Below are 19354 nucleotides of genomic sequence, written 5' to 3' on the forward strand. Positions count from 1 at the left end.
TACAATGTGAGTTGTGTCCCGGAGGGAGTGGATATCAGACTCCCAAGATGTAGAAGGGTTCATGTGGGACTTTTATGACTATTACAAGTGAAGAAGAAAAAAGTGAAGTGAAATACCCACATCGTAAGCTCCTGGCAACTGAAAGGGATGTGGCCTGAGGGACAGCTCCCGGTACTACCAAACCTGTGGGTGTGGCCTTCCTAGTCACACAGTTTCCCTCATACAGGCCTTTCACCTAATCCTGGAAGTCGACAGGAAGTAATCAGCAAGAGAACAGATTTGGAGAAAGTTGTCTTTGTACTCTTTGAATGTCTCCTTTTAATTTATCTTTAAAATAAAGACTGTCATAAAATTGGAATACTTAATACCTGCATAGTGCCTGACAAACAGGAGGCGTTTGAAAAACTCCTGTTGTACAGAGCTCCACATCTAGACAGCTCAGAGGCTCTCCCTCGAGCCCTGGCACTTGAACCTGTCCCTCTTCCTGAAGAGTTTTTTTACCTTTCTTGTTGACTCACAGTTATACTTTACATACAGCACATTTAAGACAGAAGAATGAGCCAAAAACTGTTCCACCCACAACTATGAATCCACAAATCAAAACTTGTCCAGCCAGTTCTGTTAATAAGAACGGGGCATGGTTTCTGCTGGGACAGCCCAACAGGTTCATCATCAGCTATATAACCTGATGAGGTGGGACTGAAAGCTAAAACTTTCTGGTCCAAAGCTAAGCTCCAGACCTGGTCTTCTGAAAGAGAAGACGGACATCATATGCTGATTTTTCTGGGACATTGCACAGGAAATTGAGGCAGAGACCTATTGGTGGGGGAAAAACACACACTCTGCTTGACATCAGGAGACCCAAAGATTGGAAGGACGCCAACTCAACGAGAATCTTTCTCAACAGGATAAAACAATATACAATCTGGTAAGTTCTAATTGAGGATCACGGGATGAATAAAAAGAGATTATAGTCTGGTCACAGACAGAAATGTTCAGGATGAAAACTGAATGGAATGAATTAGAGTGTTTTGTTTTTGGCATAATTTGACATCGGGCTCTGTGCTAAGAGTGCAGAGCATGCTTGGGATTCTCTGTCTCCTTTCCTCTCTCTGTCCCTCCTCCACTCACTCTCTCTCTCAGAATTTTTTTTTTAATACATACTTGATTTAACAAAATGTAAAACTGACTTCCTTGATTGACTTCCTTGTCAAAAAATACAAAGATATTTAATACTTAATTCTGACTTCCTTTTCCCCTAACTTCTATGTTATTATAATCTAGAATGTTGGTTTCGCCTTATTTTCTGTTGCTAAATTAGTTGGTATAAACATATTTCTTACGTAATACTTGATACAGTCCTTTCTTAGATTCACACATGTGTTTACCATTTGTTTGCTCACTCTTATTTCTTGGATTTCACTCCTAGTTTTAGAATTTCAATGTCATTCTACCTTAATAACATCACTGTTATCAAAGATTCAATTATTAATACCTCCTTTCATTTTTTGTCTGTCTGAAAACTGTATTTATTTTGCATTATTTTGGCCTGATAGTATACCTGAAATGAGAATTTTTGGTGGAGAGCTTTTTTTCTTAGCACTTTAAAAATATTATTCTATTTTCTTCTGGCATCAATTGTTGCAACTCAAAATCCTATTCTCTATATAATAGGCATTCCTTTAAAGATGATTTATCTACTGTCTGTAGAGATTTTTAAGCTCTGCTATTGTCCTTACTATTTCAAATCTTATTAATATTTGATTACCTGTGGGTTTGACTCATCTTGTCTATTGTACCTTGACTATTGCCTTAGTCCCATTTTTCTATTTTCTCATATACATGCACATCTTCCATATATATGTGTGTATATATACAGTTATAAACACACTTACGTATGTATATGCATATATGTGTGTTTTATTTTATCATTATGTCCTCCATACATCTTAATATCTCTATACTATTTTCTATCTCTTTATAGTTCTGTGGTAAATTATGACTAAGTTCCTAAAATCTACCTTCTAGTTCACTAATTCTCACTTAAGCTAGGTCTAGAACTGTTTATCTAATTCACTGAGCTAATATCCACAACTATTTTTTCATCTTAAAAGTTCCTTTTGAATCTTTTTTTCTAATCTACCTTGTCACTTTTTATGTTACTTTGCCCTTTTCTCATGTTTTGTTTCCTTATTTATGCTTTTAATACTTTAAACACACTTCTCTTATAGTCTCTACCAGATTATTATGACATTCTGTAGATCCAATCCTGATATATGTTGTATCTGATGAGCCTCACTAAGGGTGCTTTGCTTCCACATGTGCTTTGTATTTCTGGACAGTGAGGTGATCTTATGCAGGGCATTATCTGTGCCTTCTGAGAGGCTGTGTTGAGTCTATTTTACTCCAAAGAGATTTTACTATTGATCTGCCAGAGTTACATCCAACCAGGGACTCATTTTTACATTAACCCCACCTCTGCTTACAATTCTGTTTTTGTCAAACTTTGTTTTGCTCTTACAAAAATGGACAAAGACACCAAATAACCTCTAAAGAACAGCGTAGTTTGGCTGCTACCTACTTCCTGAGCCTTGTCTCCCACCCTTCTCACCACTCATTCCACTCCAGCCATACCAGTTTCTGTCCATTCCTTGAAAGGACCAAACTGTCTCCCATCACAAGGTCTTTGTACATGCTCTTTATTCTACTTTCTTCCCCTCTTATTTTGGCAAACTTCTACTCACCTAATATCTCTGTTGAATTCCCTTAAGAAAGAGTCCCCTGACACCCTAACTGCCCTGACCAAAGAACAAAGAAAATCTATCATAGGTTCTGAGAGCATCAGATGCCTCTCCTTCCTGGGACTAATCATGATTTATACATGTGCATGTATATATTAGTGAAATCATTTGGTAAATACTTGTCTTTCTCACTAGGCTGCAAGCCCCAAGATTTCACCACAGTACTGCCAATTCCCAGCACAGGGCCTGTCATAGGTGCTTGTTAAAAGTCTGAATGAATGAGTAAATAAATGAACGAACAAGCCAATTTACAGAGGATCCCTTTTCCTAGAAATCATCTCTCTCCTCTTGAGCACTGGTCTTTGTTTCTTGTACTATGGCTGGTGGAGATCCTGGGTTTGTTGACGTTGAAAATACTTAGGCAGCATGAGAGCACCATCGAGGGTGATGACTACCTATTCAAGCTCCTGACACTTAGCAGAAGGACTAACTTCCTTAGTAATTCATATTCCACCAAGCACAACAATGCAGGATTCTGGGTTTATTATTTTGCCATGTCAACCCACCTTCATGAAGGTGATTCTCTTGTCCTATTTCAGTCACAGCAAGATTGTATAAAATTTTCAGAGGCATGAGTTTTGCAGCACTCACCTTAGGCAATTCACAAACATATAAAGCTCTTCTCTACTTGGTATATACAGATTGTACAATGTGGCTGGCTTCATCTTAACCACAGAGGCATAAGAACATGCATCTGTTTGCCCTTTGGAGGGGAAATTCTTCTCTTTGCCACTTATATCTCCTAAACCAGGTGCTCGCTTATTTCCCTCTGATTCTGTCAAGGTCACATGGCTTAGATATCTTAGCTCTGTCCTTCGAAGATCATCTGCTAGATAGGTAATTGCCTATGGAAGAATTAAGGCCTGTTCCAGCTACAAATAAGGGCTTATTTGTGTATGTGCACTACTTCACTGTGCATACATGACAAAGGCCTAAATCTCTGCAAAGTATTCAAATCACTGTCAACTCTCTCTGTATGACATACTAAGAACCATTTAATCCCTTCTGTAAGAGCAGAAGCAGCCCATAAAAAGAACCCAGCTTGTCCTTACAAGTTCTGAGAGCACAAGGAGTGACACATGTACATGTAATCGAGTCTCTGGATCCCGAACCGGCCCCCCTTTGTTTGCCAGGACCCACACCTCCTCCATGCCGCCTTGCTTCTCCAGCTTCTTCCCTTGTTCATCTCCCTGTCGCACAAACAACCCACTGCTTATGGATACACGGCACTTTCCTGACTCATTCCGAGTGTCCGAGCTCTGAGCAGCCCCGGGGGCCACCTCGCCACACCACTCTTTCCGTAAGTGTTGGCTCCACCCGGGGCCCAGCCGAGGACCCGAGCCCTTCTCACTGCTCCTGTGGCAGCACCTTGGCCCCATCCACCATCAGCTCTCACTCGCTCACTGCGGTCCCTCGCCACTAGAGCCCCTACTCGTGCTCTCAGTGCCTCACCGCGTCTGCTGTCAACACAGCGAACACAGGCGTCTTCAAGAGGAGTCCCATCTGTCATTCCTGAGCTCAGCCCCCTCCAACAGCTTTCCACCCCACCTCAACTACAAACAAAGTCTTAATAAAGACCCACGAGGGGCTGCCCCAACTCGGCCTCCCTGTCTGATAAGTCTCTCATGCCCTGCACCTGTCGCCCTGCCACGTATGCCTTCCTGTAGAACTTCACTCTTGCTCATTCCTCTGCCTGACATCCTTTTCCCCAAACAGCCATGTCTTTCCCTCCTCCCCACCCTGTTCCAGCTCAGGTCTTTGTTCAAAGGTCACTTCTCAGTGAGGCCCTCCCTTTCTGATTGTCAACACGCCCACCACTTTGAGGACCTCCATGGATTTGTAACATCAACCTAACTTTCTCTCAGGCTCTTCTGCTGATCATAGTGTTGGGCACTTCCTGGGCCTTGAAAAAAAAAATTTATGTTTTTATCTTTGAGAGACAGAGAGAGACAGAGAATGAGTCAGGGAAGGGCAGGGAGAGAGGACAACACAGAATCCAAAGCAGGTTCTAGGCTCTGAGCTGACAACACACAGCCCGATGCGGGGCTCAAACCCACCAACCGTGAGATCATGACTTGAGCCGAAGTCAGATGCTTAACCGATTGAGCCACCCAGGCGCCCCCTGGGCCTTTAGAGTGCCCTTGAGTTGTGGGTGGGGAGATACATAGGCTTTTCTATTCTAGCCATAAAGAGCAATCAATTTCACAGTAGTGCCTCCTTCCAAAGCCTGGGCTGTGTTTAGAATACCAAAGTTGAGAAAGTTATGATTTAGTCACTATTCTAAGTTAAGACCTAATTTAATCCCACATATATGTCCTATTCTTTAGGAAAAATATCTAGCTTTGTGAAAGCTTACCCACTTTCTTCTCCCTCTCCACTGAAATTTGTACTCCACTTCTATCTGTCCCTAGCAACATGTCCTCCATGTTTGAGAATATTAGTAAGGACTTGGTCAAAGAGCTTGGAGACAAAGACCTGAGGCCTGTGAAATACCTGTTGAGTGCCAACAAATTCCGTCAGTTTGCAATTTTACGGAAGAAGAAGAAGACTCTCTCACATTTCTGGGAACTACCTGATATTCCAGTAGAATACACCCTCATGGACATCCTGGAGCCAAGCTCTTCAGTCCCAGGTATTGCCAACAAGGGCAGGGAGGCAGGGAGTGAAAAGCACAGACACCCAGACAGGTAGTGCACCATGCACGAATCCCTGAGACACACACAGGTGAACGTCAGGAGCAGTTTTGTCGAAAGGCACTGGGCAAGAAGCTATGACTATCTGAGAATCTACTAATATCTGGACCCAAGCACTTGTCAGTTTTTTTAATACTTAAGACAGGGACATCACCCCCAGTTACAGAAAGCATATTGAAACTTATAAAATAATTCATCTAGGCTATGCACCTGGGAACTAGTAAAACTAGAATCCAAACCCAGATCCTTCTGGCTCCTTATGCTTAACATTTTCTGCTCCAGCATGCTGCCTCCTGGGGCCAGGTGCTGCCCCTGCTGCAGAGGAAAGATGATGTCATGGGTCTCTGTGACCAGTGCACACACGACGTCACCAAGTCTCAGGGTTTGAGATAACATCCCTGTTATCCAACCCTTGGTTTGATTCAAACATTTGTCCTCAGCATTAATTTACACTTAAAACATTATTTTGTTAGCTTCTGAAAGATTTCAGTAGGTAAGAGGGCTGAAGCAACACAGGACTTGGTCATTCTATTTCCACTCCATTTTCAAACTGTTCCAAAGTACACTCTTGGCTAAACCTGAAGTCACCTTTTCTGTCCCCAGAAACTGTTGTCAAGGGCCCATTTCTCTTCAGTGACACCACGTTCCAGAAGTACAAGGCTTCTGCAGATGTGACTGCCGTGCTAGACGTGAACATGTCAGGAGAAGCTACTAAGTGCCATGAATCCTCCCTCCAGTTTCAGGCTGTTACCATCCCGCCCCAAAACTGGAAAGACCTTCTAAAGAGGTGAGGCCGTGGGAGAGGAAGGACTGGTCAGCAGAGCCCCTTGGGCTCTCTTCATGGGCAGGGACACCCAGCAGGCTTTGCTGCTGAGGCTCTGAATGAAGAAAATGACACCCAAGACTATGCTGTTCTTCTTGGGTATTCATTTATTCATTCATTCAGCAAATAATTATTAGTCACCTAAAACATATATATTAAAACAGCAATTACCCATTACTGTGCTATCATGTGCTACCCACATCTATCCTAAAGCTGCTCATATTCAGTGTGGACAGGCAAAGGGTAGGAAGTGAGGAAGCAGGCAATAAAAAATAATGTATTAATTAACAAAGATTAATTTATGTGAGACAAAGAATGTGCAACTCTCTGCTGACATAAGGTATGCAGCAGTGTCCTAGGATTTCATCTACCTCCATGCATAAAGGCAAAGACAGGTAACAAACGATCTCTAAGAGCTCAATGAAGAAATTCTTACATCTTTATGCCTTCTAAAAACAGAGAGTCAACTTCAGGGTGCCTGGGCGGCTCCGTCGGTTAAGCATCTGTCTCTTGCTTTCAGCTTAGGTTATGATCTCACAGTTCATGGGATCAAGCCCCTCATGTTGCTCTGCACTAACATCCCTGAGCCTGCTTGGGAATCTCACTCTCTCTCTGCCCCTCCCCAGCTCTCTCATGCTCCCTCTCTCTCTCTCTCTCTCTCTCACAAAACAAATACATAAATTTAAAATAAATTAATAAAAACAGAAATACCAACTTAAATAGTATGTTTACAAAGGCAACAAATTGTTAAGTAAGCAATGAGCTAAAACTCACGGACTGTTTTAAGACTAAAAGTTACTTTCACAGGGCATTGGACGATTTCTGTATTCCTGGGCTCTACAAGGCCCTTATTAAAAATAACATTTGCAAACACTGTTTATAGTGCAAAAGAGTATCTGAGATTCCTTAGCTGCTCAGAAAGAAAAATAAATTCTCAGTATTTCAGTAAAGTGGGCATTTCTAGGATACATTTTAAGGAGCTAGCTCCAAGTGAAATAAGTAAGCTGAGGCCAAACCTATAAAGCAACAAAAGGCAGCTGGCTATTTGGAGAGGATGTGGACGTGTCAGGTGCTCAGCTGCGAAGGCCCTTACAAATCACGAAGGGAGCTCTGAAGATAAGAAACAGGACGAGGTGAAAGAGATGCTGAAGGTGGTCGGCTTAGGTTTCTCTCTGGTGCTAACAGTTGAGCTCAGACCTAAAGAATGAAAGAAGCAAGAAAGTGGAAAGGGGTCCAAATTAAAGCTGAAAGGCCCTGGGGCAGGACAGAGCTGGATGGAGGCCAGGGAAGCGGAAGCTTCATCCACAAGGATGAAGGTGATATAAAATGAAGCTTGGGAGATAAGTAGAGTCAGATGGCACACTCCTTGGACACACGGTAAGAAGCTGCATTTCTCTCCAAGGACACTGGAAGCTCAGTGACCTCCAGCACTGAAAAGCAAATGTAAGGGTCTCTCAGTGTTCCACACGGCTCTTACCAGGGCACCAGGCAGGGTGGGGCCTGGACCAGAACCAGAGTGGAGTCTCAGAACTGAAATGGAGATGGCTTTTTGTCTTCAGCACTGCAGACCGTCCACATCTCCCCCAACCTACATCTTCAAGTCAAGCTCTACAACTCCCGGGCCCCCATAAGGACAGTCAACTCAGAAAGCCCATCTGTGCTAGTCATGAAAAATCATCCAGCACCTGCCCTCCTTCGTCACACTGTATCTGCCTGCTCCACGTGGGCACGTGTGGTGTGCAAAACCAGCACTGACAACAGGGCTTCCTAAGCACTGGTCTCAATCACCTGGACTCGTCGACTTTAAGCCTCTTCTGCTGAGAGGCCCTCGTACTGGAAATCTACAAAGTACCCTAGCACGACCAATATAATTTTGGAAAACGTAGATGCCTTTTCATAATATGGTATGCATACTGTCATACCATACCCCTGTCAGAGAATGGGGGGCCCTCCACCGTGCACATCAGAGAAGATGTTCTTTTGCCCTAAGTAACCTAACCTGTAAGTTCATATCTTCCTACCCATTGAGAACTCACCTATCAAATTCCAAATGCTCTGTACCCCATCCAGGTTCTTTTTTTTTTTATTTATTTTTATTTATTTCTGGGAGAGAGAGAGAGAGCATGAGCAGGGGAGGGTCAGAGAGAGAGGGAGTCACAGACTGAAACAGGCTCCAGGCTCTGAGCTGGCAGTCAGCACAGAGCCCGACGCGGGGCCCGAACCCACGAACCGCGAGATCATGACCTAAGCGAAAGTCGGACACTTAACCGACTAAGCCACCCAGGCGCCCCAGGTTCTTAAAAGAGTAACCCACAGCAAGCCAAGAAGGTATGCCTTTCCCAGGGACACCTGAGTGGCTCAGTCAGTCAAGCATCTAACTCTTTATTTCAGCTCAGTTCATGACTTCACAGTCATGGGATCGAGCCCCATGTCAGGCTCTATAATGACTGTGTGGAGCCTGCTTGGGATTCTCTCTCTTCTTCTCTCTCTCTGTTCCTCCCCCACTTGCTCATGCTTGCTCTCTCTCGCTCTCTCTCTCTCCCCCAAAATAAATTAATAAGCATTTTTTAAAAAGGTATCCCTTTCCTACTAAGACCTTTCTCTTCCCACCTACCCCAGGAAAGTGCTGGATCAGGAGCTGCTTTTTCTGAGGAAGTGCCGGAACAGAGATGACAATCTCTATGTGGTGACGGAGGCCGTGGAACTGATCAACAGCACTGTGCTGCATGACAGCAGCAGTGTGAATGTTATGGGAAAATTCTTCATCCCTTGGATGACTTCTGTCAAGGTACATGGTTGTCCTGAAGTGGGATGGGGACACCAAGAGCATAGCCAGCCCAACCCCACTTCCCAGGGGCTCTGCATACTCTTAGGGCCTGTCTCTGGGGGCTGGAATGAATGCGGTCATTACTTCCCACTTCTCATGTGCCAAAAAATCCTGACTCCTGACCCAAGAGTATATTCTGACATGCTCGTTTTAGTATTTTCATATATGAGATTATTCAACATCGATAAAATAGAAATAGATTTAATTATTTGCAATTATATTTTGCTTTGGTTAAATGATGGGTTCTGGATACTCTAAAAATATGATTGTTGGGGTGTCTGGGTGGCTCAGTCAATTGAGCATCTGGTTTCAGCTCAAGTCATGATCTCATAGTTCATGAGTCAGTCTCTGTATTGCCAGTGTGGAACCTGCTGGGGATTCTCTCTCTCTTTCCCTCCCTCTCACTCTCCAAATAAATAAATAAACTTAAAAAATTTATATGTATGGTTGTTATACTACATACATAATGCAGCTTTATGGCTGGAAGAAACAAGGGGCCAGAGTACAAAACCACATCAGTTCAAATATCCTAAATACCGTGAAACCCTGAGTTGAAAGTTTTCTGGATTGAGTTTAAGTATCTCCAAGCACATATGATATACATGACTTACAATCACTAAAATTAAAAAAAAATTTATGGGGCACTTGGGTGACTCAGTTGGTTGAGCATCCAACTTCAGCTCATATCATGATCTCACAGTTCTTGAGTTTGAGCCCCACGTCAGGTTCTGTGCTGACAGCTCAGATCCTGGAGTTGCTTCGGATTCTGTGTCTCCCTCTCTCTCTCTGCCCCTCCCCAGCTCATGCTCTGTCTCAAAAATAAATAAAACATTTTAAAAAATGTTTTTAAAAAGTTTAAAACAAAGCAGTTCATCAAATATTTACTCAACATGAACTGTGATTCAGGGACATCTAAAGTGTGTGTGTGTGTGTGTGTGTGTAACAGTGGAAATTTAAACAAAATATATTTTATATGTAATTTGTCCTCACTGAAGAGATTTAGGAGCTAAAAAAACAAAACAAGACAAAGACAGAGACGTGAGCTAACTTTGCCAAGATCTGTGAATTAACCCTGGAGGAGAGCAAGGCGCCACCCAGTGGACAAGGAGGTTTGAAACAAAACTTAACTCCAGTCTGGAGGGTATTTCCAAGGACGCCTGTCTTCACATGTGCTTGGGTGGGCGGACTGGATTTGGGGAGAACGGGAGAGCACGCTGAGGCATTTTGCAGAGGGCGGCTGCTCAGCTGTGTGTCTGGCCGGTGCCCCAGCTGTTCACAGCAGGCGCCGGTTCTAAGAACGGCTCCTGGGCTGTGATGTTGTTAAACAGCCTGCAGATTACCCCGGTTCCTGGCTGTGCCGGCGTTTCCCCACGCCACTGCTCTGCACTGGACTCCCATAAGTGATACTGGACTCACCAGGACATTCTCCTCATCAAAGAGTAGGGCTGAATTCTGGAGAAGCCATCTACTCACTAGGCTGCCTGAGACCATTATTCATGTTTCTGACATCGGGTCCCTCGTCCCCGTAATTAAAATATAACGCCTACACCTAACGGGGCGCCTGGGTGGCTTAGTTGGTTGATTCTTACTTTCAGTTCAGGTCATGATCTCAGGGTTCATGGGATCAAGCCTGCGTTGGGCTCTGCACTGACAACACAGAGCCTGCTGGGGATTCTCTCTCTCCCTCTCTGCCTCTCCCCTGGTTTCTCTCTCTCTCAAAATAATAAACAAACCTTTTTTAAAAAATGACTTAATATAAAACTTCTACATCGAAGTCCATGATAATACATATGAACAGTCAATCAGATCTCCAGAATACAGGAACCACTCCTCAATGTGATGGTTAGTTTTATGTTGCCAACACGACTGGCCCATGAGGTGCACCGTCTTTCATTCAAGGTCATTCTAGGTGTGCCTGTATGTTTCTGGATGGGATCTGAAAGGGTAGACTGGTAGAGCAGATTATTTTCACCCATGCAGGCAGGCCTCACCCAATCCACTGAAGTTCTGAATGAGACAAAAGGTGGAGAAAAACCTGAATTTACTCTCTGCCCAAGTATCTTTCAGCTGGGACACTGTTCTGCCATCAGACTCTGACTTGCACTCCTGGTTCTTAGGCCTTTAGATTCAGATGGGGACTATACCACTAGTTCTCCTGGGTCTGTACATCTTAGGATTTTTCTCTTTATAAATTTTGTAAAGTTTTTATTATTTGAGATTTGAGAGAGAGCATGCATGTAAGTGGGGGAGGAGCAGAGAGAGAGGGAGAGAGAAAATCTCAACCAGGCTCCCCACAGTCAGCACAGAGCCGGATATGGGGCTCAGATTCACAAATTGTGAGAACATGACCTGAGCTAAAATCACAAGTTGACACTTAGCCGACTGATCCACCCAGGAACCCCCTTAACATTCTTTTTTATGTTTGTTTATTCTTGAGAGAGAAAGAGTGTGAGCAGGGGAGAGGGGGAGACCCAGAATCCCAAGCATGCTCCACACTGTCAGCACAGACCCTGATGTGGGGCCTGAATTCACAAACCATGAGATCGTGACCTAAGCCAAAGTTGGATGCTTCGCTGACCAAGCCACCCAGGTGACCCTGGGGCTTTTCAATTTTTATAACTGCATGAACAGATCCCTTACAATAAATCCCTTTAGAAAGATACACAGACAGACAGCTTATTGGCTGTTTTTCTATAGACTAATATACTCAGCGGGGCCTGGGTAGCTCACTTGGTTAGCGTCAGACTTCGACTCAGGTCATGATCTCACGGTTCATGGGTTCGAGCCCAGCGTCGGGCTCTGTGCTGACAGCTAGCTCAGAGCCTGAAGCCTGCTTCAGATTCTGTGTTTCCCTCTCTTTCTGACCCTCCCCTACTCACACGGTCTCTCTCTCAGAAATAAATAAAACATTTAAAAAAATCTAGACTAATATACTCAGTAAAGTTTGTTCAGCTTTTCACTTGATTGTAAGACAGAGTGACAACTTCTAAGCTCTTTACTGTAGTCAGCCCAGAAACCAGAAGTCTAACTTTTTTAAAATAGGAAATCCAGAAGATAAAATCATAGATATTTCCCCAAAAAAGGTAAGCATAAAAAGATGAGAATATTAATATTAAAGTTTAGAGGGTTAGTCCAAAGATCCAACATCTAAAAATCAGAAGTTCCAGAATGAGAGAACAGAGACACAATAGAAGAGGGAAGATCATCCAAAAAATAATACAAGAAAGGGAAGGAGACATGCACCACAGAACATCAGTGTGAATTACCATGATACTTGCCTCACACAGAAAAGCATGGGGCACCGGGGTGGCTCAGTTGGTTAAGCGTCTGCCCTCAGCTCAGGTCATGATTGCATGGTTTGTGAATTCAAGCACCACATCAGGCTCTCTGCTGCCGGTACAGAGCTCACTTCAGATCCTCTGTGTTCCCCTCTCGCTCTGCTCCTTCCCCCACATGCACACACACATCCTCTCTCTCAAAAATAAAAAAAAAGAAAATCACGAATATCTCTAAAAAAGGAAAACAAAAATCATTTTCCGAGGAATTTCAGCTTAGAATTCTATGACCAGTCAAAATAATGCTCAAGTGTGAGGGCAAAAGAAAGAAGTCTTCGGATATGCACGGTCTCAAAAAACGTATCCCCACATTCCTTGGAAAGATGAGTAAGAGGCAGAGAGGGCACGCTACTGTCCTAGTAATTAACTGCTATAGGAAAGATCTGGAGTGAGGAGAAGCACACTCCCCAACAGTAAACAAAGGATATTACATTAGATATTGGGATGTGAACATTTTACAAGGATAGGGGAATGAGGGGTGAGGGTTGGGGAGAGGGAAGAGTAGGAAAATGAAATCCTCATCATCAAAAGGAGAAAGTGACTAGATATACTTAAATCTGAAAAAAAAATTAAATTTGTTGCAATATAAATGCAAAAACTAGAAATAGGAAAGTAAATACTGGACCAAGAAGGAAAAAAGAGCAGCACCTATAAATTAGGATCAAGGCCGGGGGGGGGGGGGGGGGTGAGATGGGAACGAGGTGCTGAGGTCTCTGACACATGCACATGGGTGAGTTTAGAGATCACATGTAAATGGGACCATACTGCCTAATTTCTCTCCCCAGGGTCAAGGCCAGGGAGAGGGTCTGAAAATGAGAGAGAAGATGTTGACTCTGCCACAGGGCACAGTGCTGGCCTATAAGAAGAAGCAGCTGATTTTTAAGAAGAATGGCTGGGGTAAGCAGAGGCTGAAAGGGGAAGATGGGGAGAGGGAGTCCACTTCTCTGGAGAAGAGAGAGAGGGGAAGAGCCAGCAACTTCACACACCTGCTGCTCTGTGCATTCTTGGAGAAGGCTGAGAAACCCCGCCCGGCTGCAAGGGCACACGCACCCCACCACCAAAGCCACCTTCCAGCACGGCTGACACACAGAAACGCTGCTCCGGGGAGATACAGAGACAGTCTCCCACATGGACAGGGACAAAGGGGACCCAGCGTGGAGGTGTCCTTCGCACCAGGCTAAGGGCGGCCCCAACCCCACCGTCTCATCTATTCATTTGAGTGTCCACTCAAGCCACTCTCAGCAGCTGGCCTGAGGGAGCCACAGGGCACTCCCCGGGTTGCCCATAACCTCGGGAGGAAGCCCAGGAGATATCCACAGGATCCCAAATAGAACGGCAGACACGATGCCCCAGGAACATGATGCAGGGTCGGATCTACACCCTTCCTCCAGCCCCAGCCTCACCCCCCCAACACACGCACACACTTTGGGTTCTGACTCCACATGGGTGAACCATCTGCATCAGCCACTGCCTCCCTGGATGGAATGGTGAGCACTGGGGACACAATCAGCCTTCCCAAATTTAAGTCCCAGGAAGATGTGCACCTGATACAGCTGGGGTCCAGGTCCTCAGGGATCAGGGGATGCCCTCACCCCACCCACACACATACACCTCTCTATAGTATCCTCACTGCAACATCTTGTCTCAGCATTTCTTAGATGCAGCATGAAATCACCCAGGAAGGGGGCAGGATTGGGAGCAGACAGGTGAGTGAGGAGACCACAGGAGAGTAAGGCTAAGGGCACCAGACAGACAATCCTACCCAAAGAAAGAGGGACAAAGCCAACTGCCTTTACCTTACAGAGAAGTTCTCAAGTGTCAGCATAGTGATCACCCCAGGTGCTTGTTCAAAAGGCAGGCTCCAGGGTCCTCTACAAGAGAGTCTGATTCAGAAGGTAGAATCACGTCAGTGGCTCTGACTTTGAGCCAGCATCACAGGTGACTCTGATGGAGGGGTCCCCAGGCCACACTGAGACAAGCCGCCAGGCTGGGCGTGGAGGAGGAAGCCTGGGGGCTGCAGGTGGGGGATGGGAAAGAGTCCAGTGGGATTAACCTCAGCTCTCCTGGCCTGGTTTGTTCCCATCCAGACATCCTCATCTCAGATGACGACAAGCAGAAAACCTTTCCAGAAGGTGAGCTCCAGAGTTGAGCAGGTTCTCCACCTAGACTCAGACCCTGCTGAGCCCTAATCCCCTTCCAATACTAGTAAGAGCTGTGAACAGGACTCAGCCCCCACAGACCCACATGGAAACCTTTCCAGCCAGGCCTTTCCACCACGTCCTCCTCTCCCCTGCCTTTGACCTTGGCACCAGCCCCTGGCCACAGAGAAAGCCACCTTTCCCCTTTGAACTGTGAGATAGGGTTGTGGGTATGCTGCCTAAGGTCTCCACGTGCCTAGGCTCTCAATCAACTGAAGTAGTGGAACGAAGTAAGAAATCTGGGGGAGGAGGAGAAGGAGGAGAAAGTTGGAAAGAGGAGGGAGAGGTTGGGAGGAAGAAGGGGAGGAATGGAGACTAAGGCTTTGTGAATGAGCACTTCCCTTTCTCTTTCCAGAGGCAATCCTGCTACAAGCGATGCAGGTATCAGGTGAGTGGGTGATTTTAGAGACAGGAAGGTGGGACTTGATCCCTCCATGAGGCCACTTTGCACAAAAGCCCCCCAGAGTTGCCTCTGTTGTCCTTGCCTAAGGCAGGAGGATCTGGCCCCTGGGCAAAGGGAAGGAACAGATGAAAAGGAGAGGGGGTGCGGGGGGGGAGGCAGGGGTGCAGGGGGCAGAAGGCCAGAGAAACCGAATGTCTTCAGAAGCTAATTCTTGATGTGGGGTATAATTTCTCTTTTAGTCGCTGATGAAAATGGTCACATGTCCCCAATGAGTATGTCTGCTGGAGTCAGGAGTGTGGATCTCAAGCTGCAATCATCTGGTGAGCAGGGCAGATTTCCCCGGCCTTTGCCACCACTGCCCTAGGGAATGGCTCTAGTTCTTGTGGAATAGGAAGAATCCAGGAAGGCTAGGGGGTGGAGGGATCCATCCGGATTGGGGCAGAAAGAGGTCTAGCAAGAGGGAGGAGGCGATGAAAGACCAGAACCCTCCAAAGTGTCTCAAAAAGCAAATTTGGGCATGAGAAGAGAGATGATTCCTTGTGGTTCTCTTTCCAGGAAGAATATCGAGAGTCCTTTGGCAAGGTGAGTGTTTATCAAGAGAGAATCCAGGGTCTCCAGGGTAGGGAACTGCAGAGCTGAGAACCCAGATTGGTTTCCATGCAACTCAGAAAACTGAGTTCTACTTGCAAACTTACACTTTGGTCACAGCTCCACTGATTCATTCCTTCGTTCATCTGTGCATGCCTGCAAAAAACATTTACTAAGAACTTACTGGGCAACAGGCATTACTCTAAGCACTAGGGATACAGCAGTGAACCAAACAGAAATGCCTGTGTCACTGCACCTCTGTTCTAGTGACCTCTCACTCAGCAGATCATCTGGAGTCCACCCAAAGTCTCCTCAGACAAGCATAGAGCCCCCAAATCCATTTATTGGTTAATTCCATATGGATATAGACAATACAGGTAGAATTACATTATAAGAAGAATGGCTCATGTCTACCTGGTACTGCCCAAGCATTTTATATACATTAACTCTTTTAATCCCTCATAACATCCCCATGTAACAAATGTAGAAACTGAGTCACGAGCTCAGATCCTCACCTCTAAGAGCCCAACCACAGAATCCACATTATGTTAGTTACATCCCAGAAATGAGCACCTAGTCATTTTCTTCTTCTTCCCATGACCCCTTACCAGAATCTCCATGTCTGCTCCCTGTATTCTATCCCTCTAATTTCATGGCATTAGAATTGTCTGTTTTCTAGTCTATTATTTCTAGCCCATTCCCAGAGCTCAGATATGCCAAACACAGAGATGCTTTGGGTCAATAGAAGGGCTCATATTTGATGGGGAAGGGCTTATCATACCAGGAATGTTCTAATCAAAGGATTATACCCATTTTCTGGTTGATGCTGATGACTGAGGGCAGATTTCAAGCAACTACATGAGGAGATTTCCCAGAAAATGGAGGCCCTGGCCCAGCTCTCAAAGGACACTCAGGATTCTATATTCCTTAATATCCTGAACATGCTTGGGAACCGAGAGGCTCTGCAGGATCTCATGGACATGGTGAGGGGTTCCTCAAACGACCTAGGGCTGATCAGAATGGTAAAAGGGGCAGGTTTAGGAAATATGGCTACCAAGATACATGGGGGAGGGAGTAATGCCAGGGGAAAGGGTAGGATGTCAGCCATCCAGGACACTGGCCCCAGGCACAATGACAAGGCCCAGGAGTGCAACCTCAAATACTGGGGCTGCTAGGAATCCCCTGGGGGAGGTCAAGAGCCCTGACCCTCCCACCTTGGTTGATCACTTAAAAGACACAGGCAAAATTATATACTAGTAGTAGTAGTAGTAGTAGTAGTAGTAGTAGGTAATGGTGGTAATATCTTACTACCAATAATCCCGGTCTCCTACAGCTGGATGAGAGCCCCTTGGATCATCTGGATGACTTTGGTGGCACAATCCTGAGTGAGATGCAAGAGGACTTAAGAGACCTATGGATCCAGGCAAGATTCCACATCGTCTACCTCCTTGAAGCCATACTGGGTAAGAGTGATTTGGGGGAAATGTAGTAAAGTCACAAGTTTGGCCTTCAGACCTCGCGAAACCCATGGGTTCGATGCCATTTCCTGAAAACCCTTCAAATATTATGATCTTCATCCTCATATATCCCCTCTCTCCAATGTCCAGAGGGTTTAGTGAGATAAATTTGCCATGTGAACAGAGAACCAGTCTGAGGTCTAGAAAGTGACCAGCCCAAGTCCATCCAACAGATCATTATGGGTGGACAGGTCCAGGCTCCAGCCTCAGGATCCCATCCTCTGGACCACATCATGTAGCATTCTGGAGGCCATTCCAAAAGTAGAAGGTGGACTTTCCAGTAAAGGGAACTTGACCCTCAAAGTCCAATGGGTTATTCCTCTGCCTCAGATTTCCCCTCTCATAGGGTCTCACAGCTCACAGCGGGGAGAGGAAAATCTGACTCTTCATCACTCTTTCTCCAAATGTCCCCCTGTTCCCAGTGCTGAGTGACACTCAACATGATCTGCTGGCCCAGTCCATGGAAAAGAGGATCCTGCTCCAGCAGCAAAAGCTGGTGAGACATTCTCAAGGGCCAGTGGCCAGGGAAGAGGGTGAAAAAACCAGAGTTAAGAATAAATCTGAGGAAAAAAAGATGATCCAGGTTTCTGCCAGGGAGACAGGATCCTGCTTTGGCAACTGGGAAATCCCTGGCTGCATCTCCCTTGAGGGAACAGGCCCAGTGGGTAGACATCTGCCTCAGGAGGATCTCGGTTTCCATGGCAACCCCTGCAGAGCACCCCCACAGTTCTAAAATAGCCATATAAGAACCCAGGTTTGGGAACTCAGAGCCCCTAAGTCATATCCCCACTTTATTTATGCAGTTACCATTTGGGAATAGCTCTTTCTGTCTCCACATATGTATATTTAAGGATATATGTGTGCACAGGAATACGCATATACATAAACACACACTGCACACCTGTATGGATATATACACACATCTAATTCCAAATACCACTATTCTGCAAGGGAAATGTTAATATAACCATTTAGCAGTTGAGGAAACAATGCTCAGTGATTTCCAATAACGTGTCCACAATTACATGATCACAGGGCATGACCAGGACATGATTCCTGGCCCCCTTGACTCAAAAGCTCTTATCCCTTTCAGTTACCCTGCATGACCCTCTTAGGACAAACTTTTTCTTCCCGACCTCAAATGCTGACATGTAACATCTGATATTGTTTACTCTAGGTAAGGAGCATCCTAGAGCCTAACTTCAAATACTCCTGGAACATTCCCTTCACCCTCAAACCCGAGCTCCTTGCCCCACTCCAGGGTGAGGATTTAGCCATCACCTATGGCCTACTGGAGGAGTGTGGCCTGAAAATGGAACTGAATAGACCCGTGTCAACCTGGGATCTGGAAGCCAAGCAGCCCCTGTCTGCCCTGTATGGGACCCTGTCGTTGCTGCAGCAACTGACAGTCAGTCCAGAGAGGCCTGGTCCCACTCCAGTCTATGCTGAGAGTGTCCCTGGTGAGCTCAGGGGGATCTAGGGGCCACCACTTCTGCCGTTCCAGGCAGGATGGAGCCAGGGATCGGTGGAAACTTGAGAGAATGTTCTGAGGTGATAGAAATATCTGTATCTTGATAAAGGTTTATGCAACTGTCAAAACTCAACAAATAGTATCTAAAGATGTGTAAGCATTTCAGGGTCGCCTGGGTGGCTCATTTGAATGAGCGTCCAACTTCAACTCAGGTCATGATTTCACTGTTTGTGAGTTCAAGCTCTGCTTCAGGCTCTATGCTGTCAAAGCCTGCTTGGGATCCTCTTCCCCCCCCCCGCCCCCCCGCCCCCTTCTGCCCCTCCCCTGCTCATGCTCTCTCAAAAATAAATAAACATTAAAAAAAAAAAAGATGTGATCATTTCACTGTATATAAATGCTGCTCCAAAAAAATGTAAACAAATATTGAACTCTAGTTAACAATATGCATTCAGAATTGTTTGGGATGAAGCTAACTGATATCTGTAACTTACTTTGATATGCATCAAAACTAAGATGATAATGAATAGAGAGACAGATATGTAACCAATATTAGATGGTAAAATGTTAAAAATTTGAGGGTTTTCTTAATTCTTAAAATATTTTTGTATGTCCAAAATTGCTTCAAAAAAATTAACCCCCCAAGAATCATACCTGTGAATTGATCATTATGTGTGACTTTTCCAAATTATGCTTTTTGA

The 19354-nt window shown here is 45.2% G+C and overlaps 1 protein-coding gene across 2 annotated transcripts; it reads left to right on the forward strand.

Moving 5' to 3' along the window:
• The first annotated feature begins 583 nt into the window (after window positions 1–583).
• GSDMC (gasdermin C) lies at window positions 584–18874 on the forward strand. Of its 2 annotated transcripts, none has more exons than XM_039245736.1 (13): window positions 584–928; window positions 5213–5433; window positions 6098–6281; window positions 8937–9105; window positions 13265–13376; window positions 14567–14611; window positions 15033–15065; window positions 15320–15400; window positions 15636–15662; window positions 16512–16651; window positions 17002–17131; window positions 17608–17681; window positions 18363–18874. In XM_039245736.1, exons 2-13 carry the CDS (start codon window positions 5217–5219, stop codon window positions 18663–18665), a joined length of 1515 nt encoding a protein of 504 aa, XP_039101667.1. In that variant the 5' UTR covers window positions 584–928; window positions 5213–5216; the 3' UTR covers window positions 18666–18874. The 2 variants fall into 2 exon arrangements, with proteins under 2 accessions (XP_039101667.1, XP_039101668.1); XM_039245737.1 differs by lacking the exon at window positions 584–928 and adding an exon at window positions 4068–4101.
• Window positions 18875–19354: the final 480 nt, after the last annotated feature.

This window comes from Hyaena hyaena, unplaced genomic scaffold (genome assembly GCF_003009895.1).
Source record: "Hyaena hyaena isolate Hyena2069 unplaced genomic scaffold, ASM300989v1 scaffold_268, whole genome shotgun sequence".
NCBI lineage: Eukaryota > Metazoa > Chordata > Mammalia > Carnivora > Hyaenidae > Hyaena > Hyaena hyaena.

Bases quoted from the DNA above. Each gene is read 5' to 3' on its own strand.
- GSDMC (XM_039245736.1), top strand. From the start codon at position 5,217: ATGTCCTCCATGTTTGAGAATATTAGTAAGGACTTGGTCAAAGAGCTT. The intron at 14,612-15,032 runs GTGAGCTCCAGA...TTCTCTTTCCAG, and splicing joins GCAGAAAACCTTTCCAGAAG to AGGCAATCCTGCTACAAGCG. The intron at 15,401-15,635 runs GTGAGCAGGGCA...TTCTCTTTCCAG, and splicing joins TCTCAAGCTGCAATCATCTG to GAAGAATATCGAGAGTCCTT.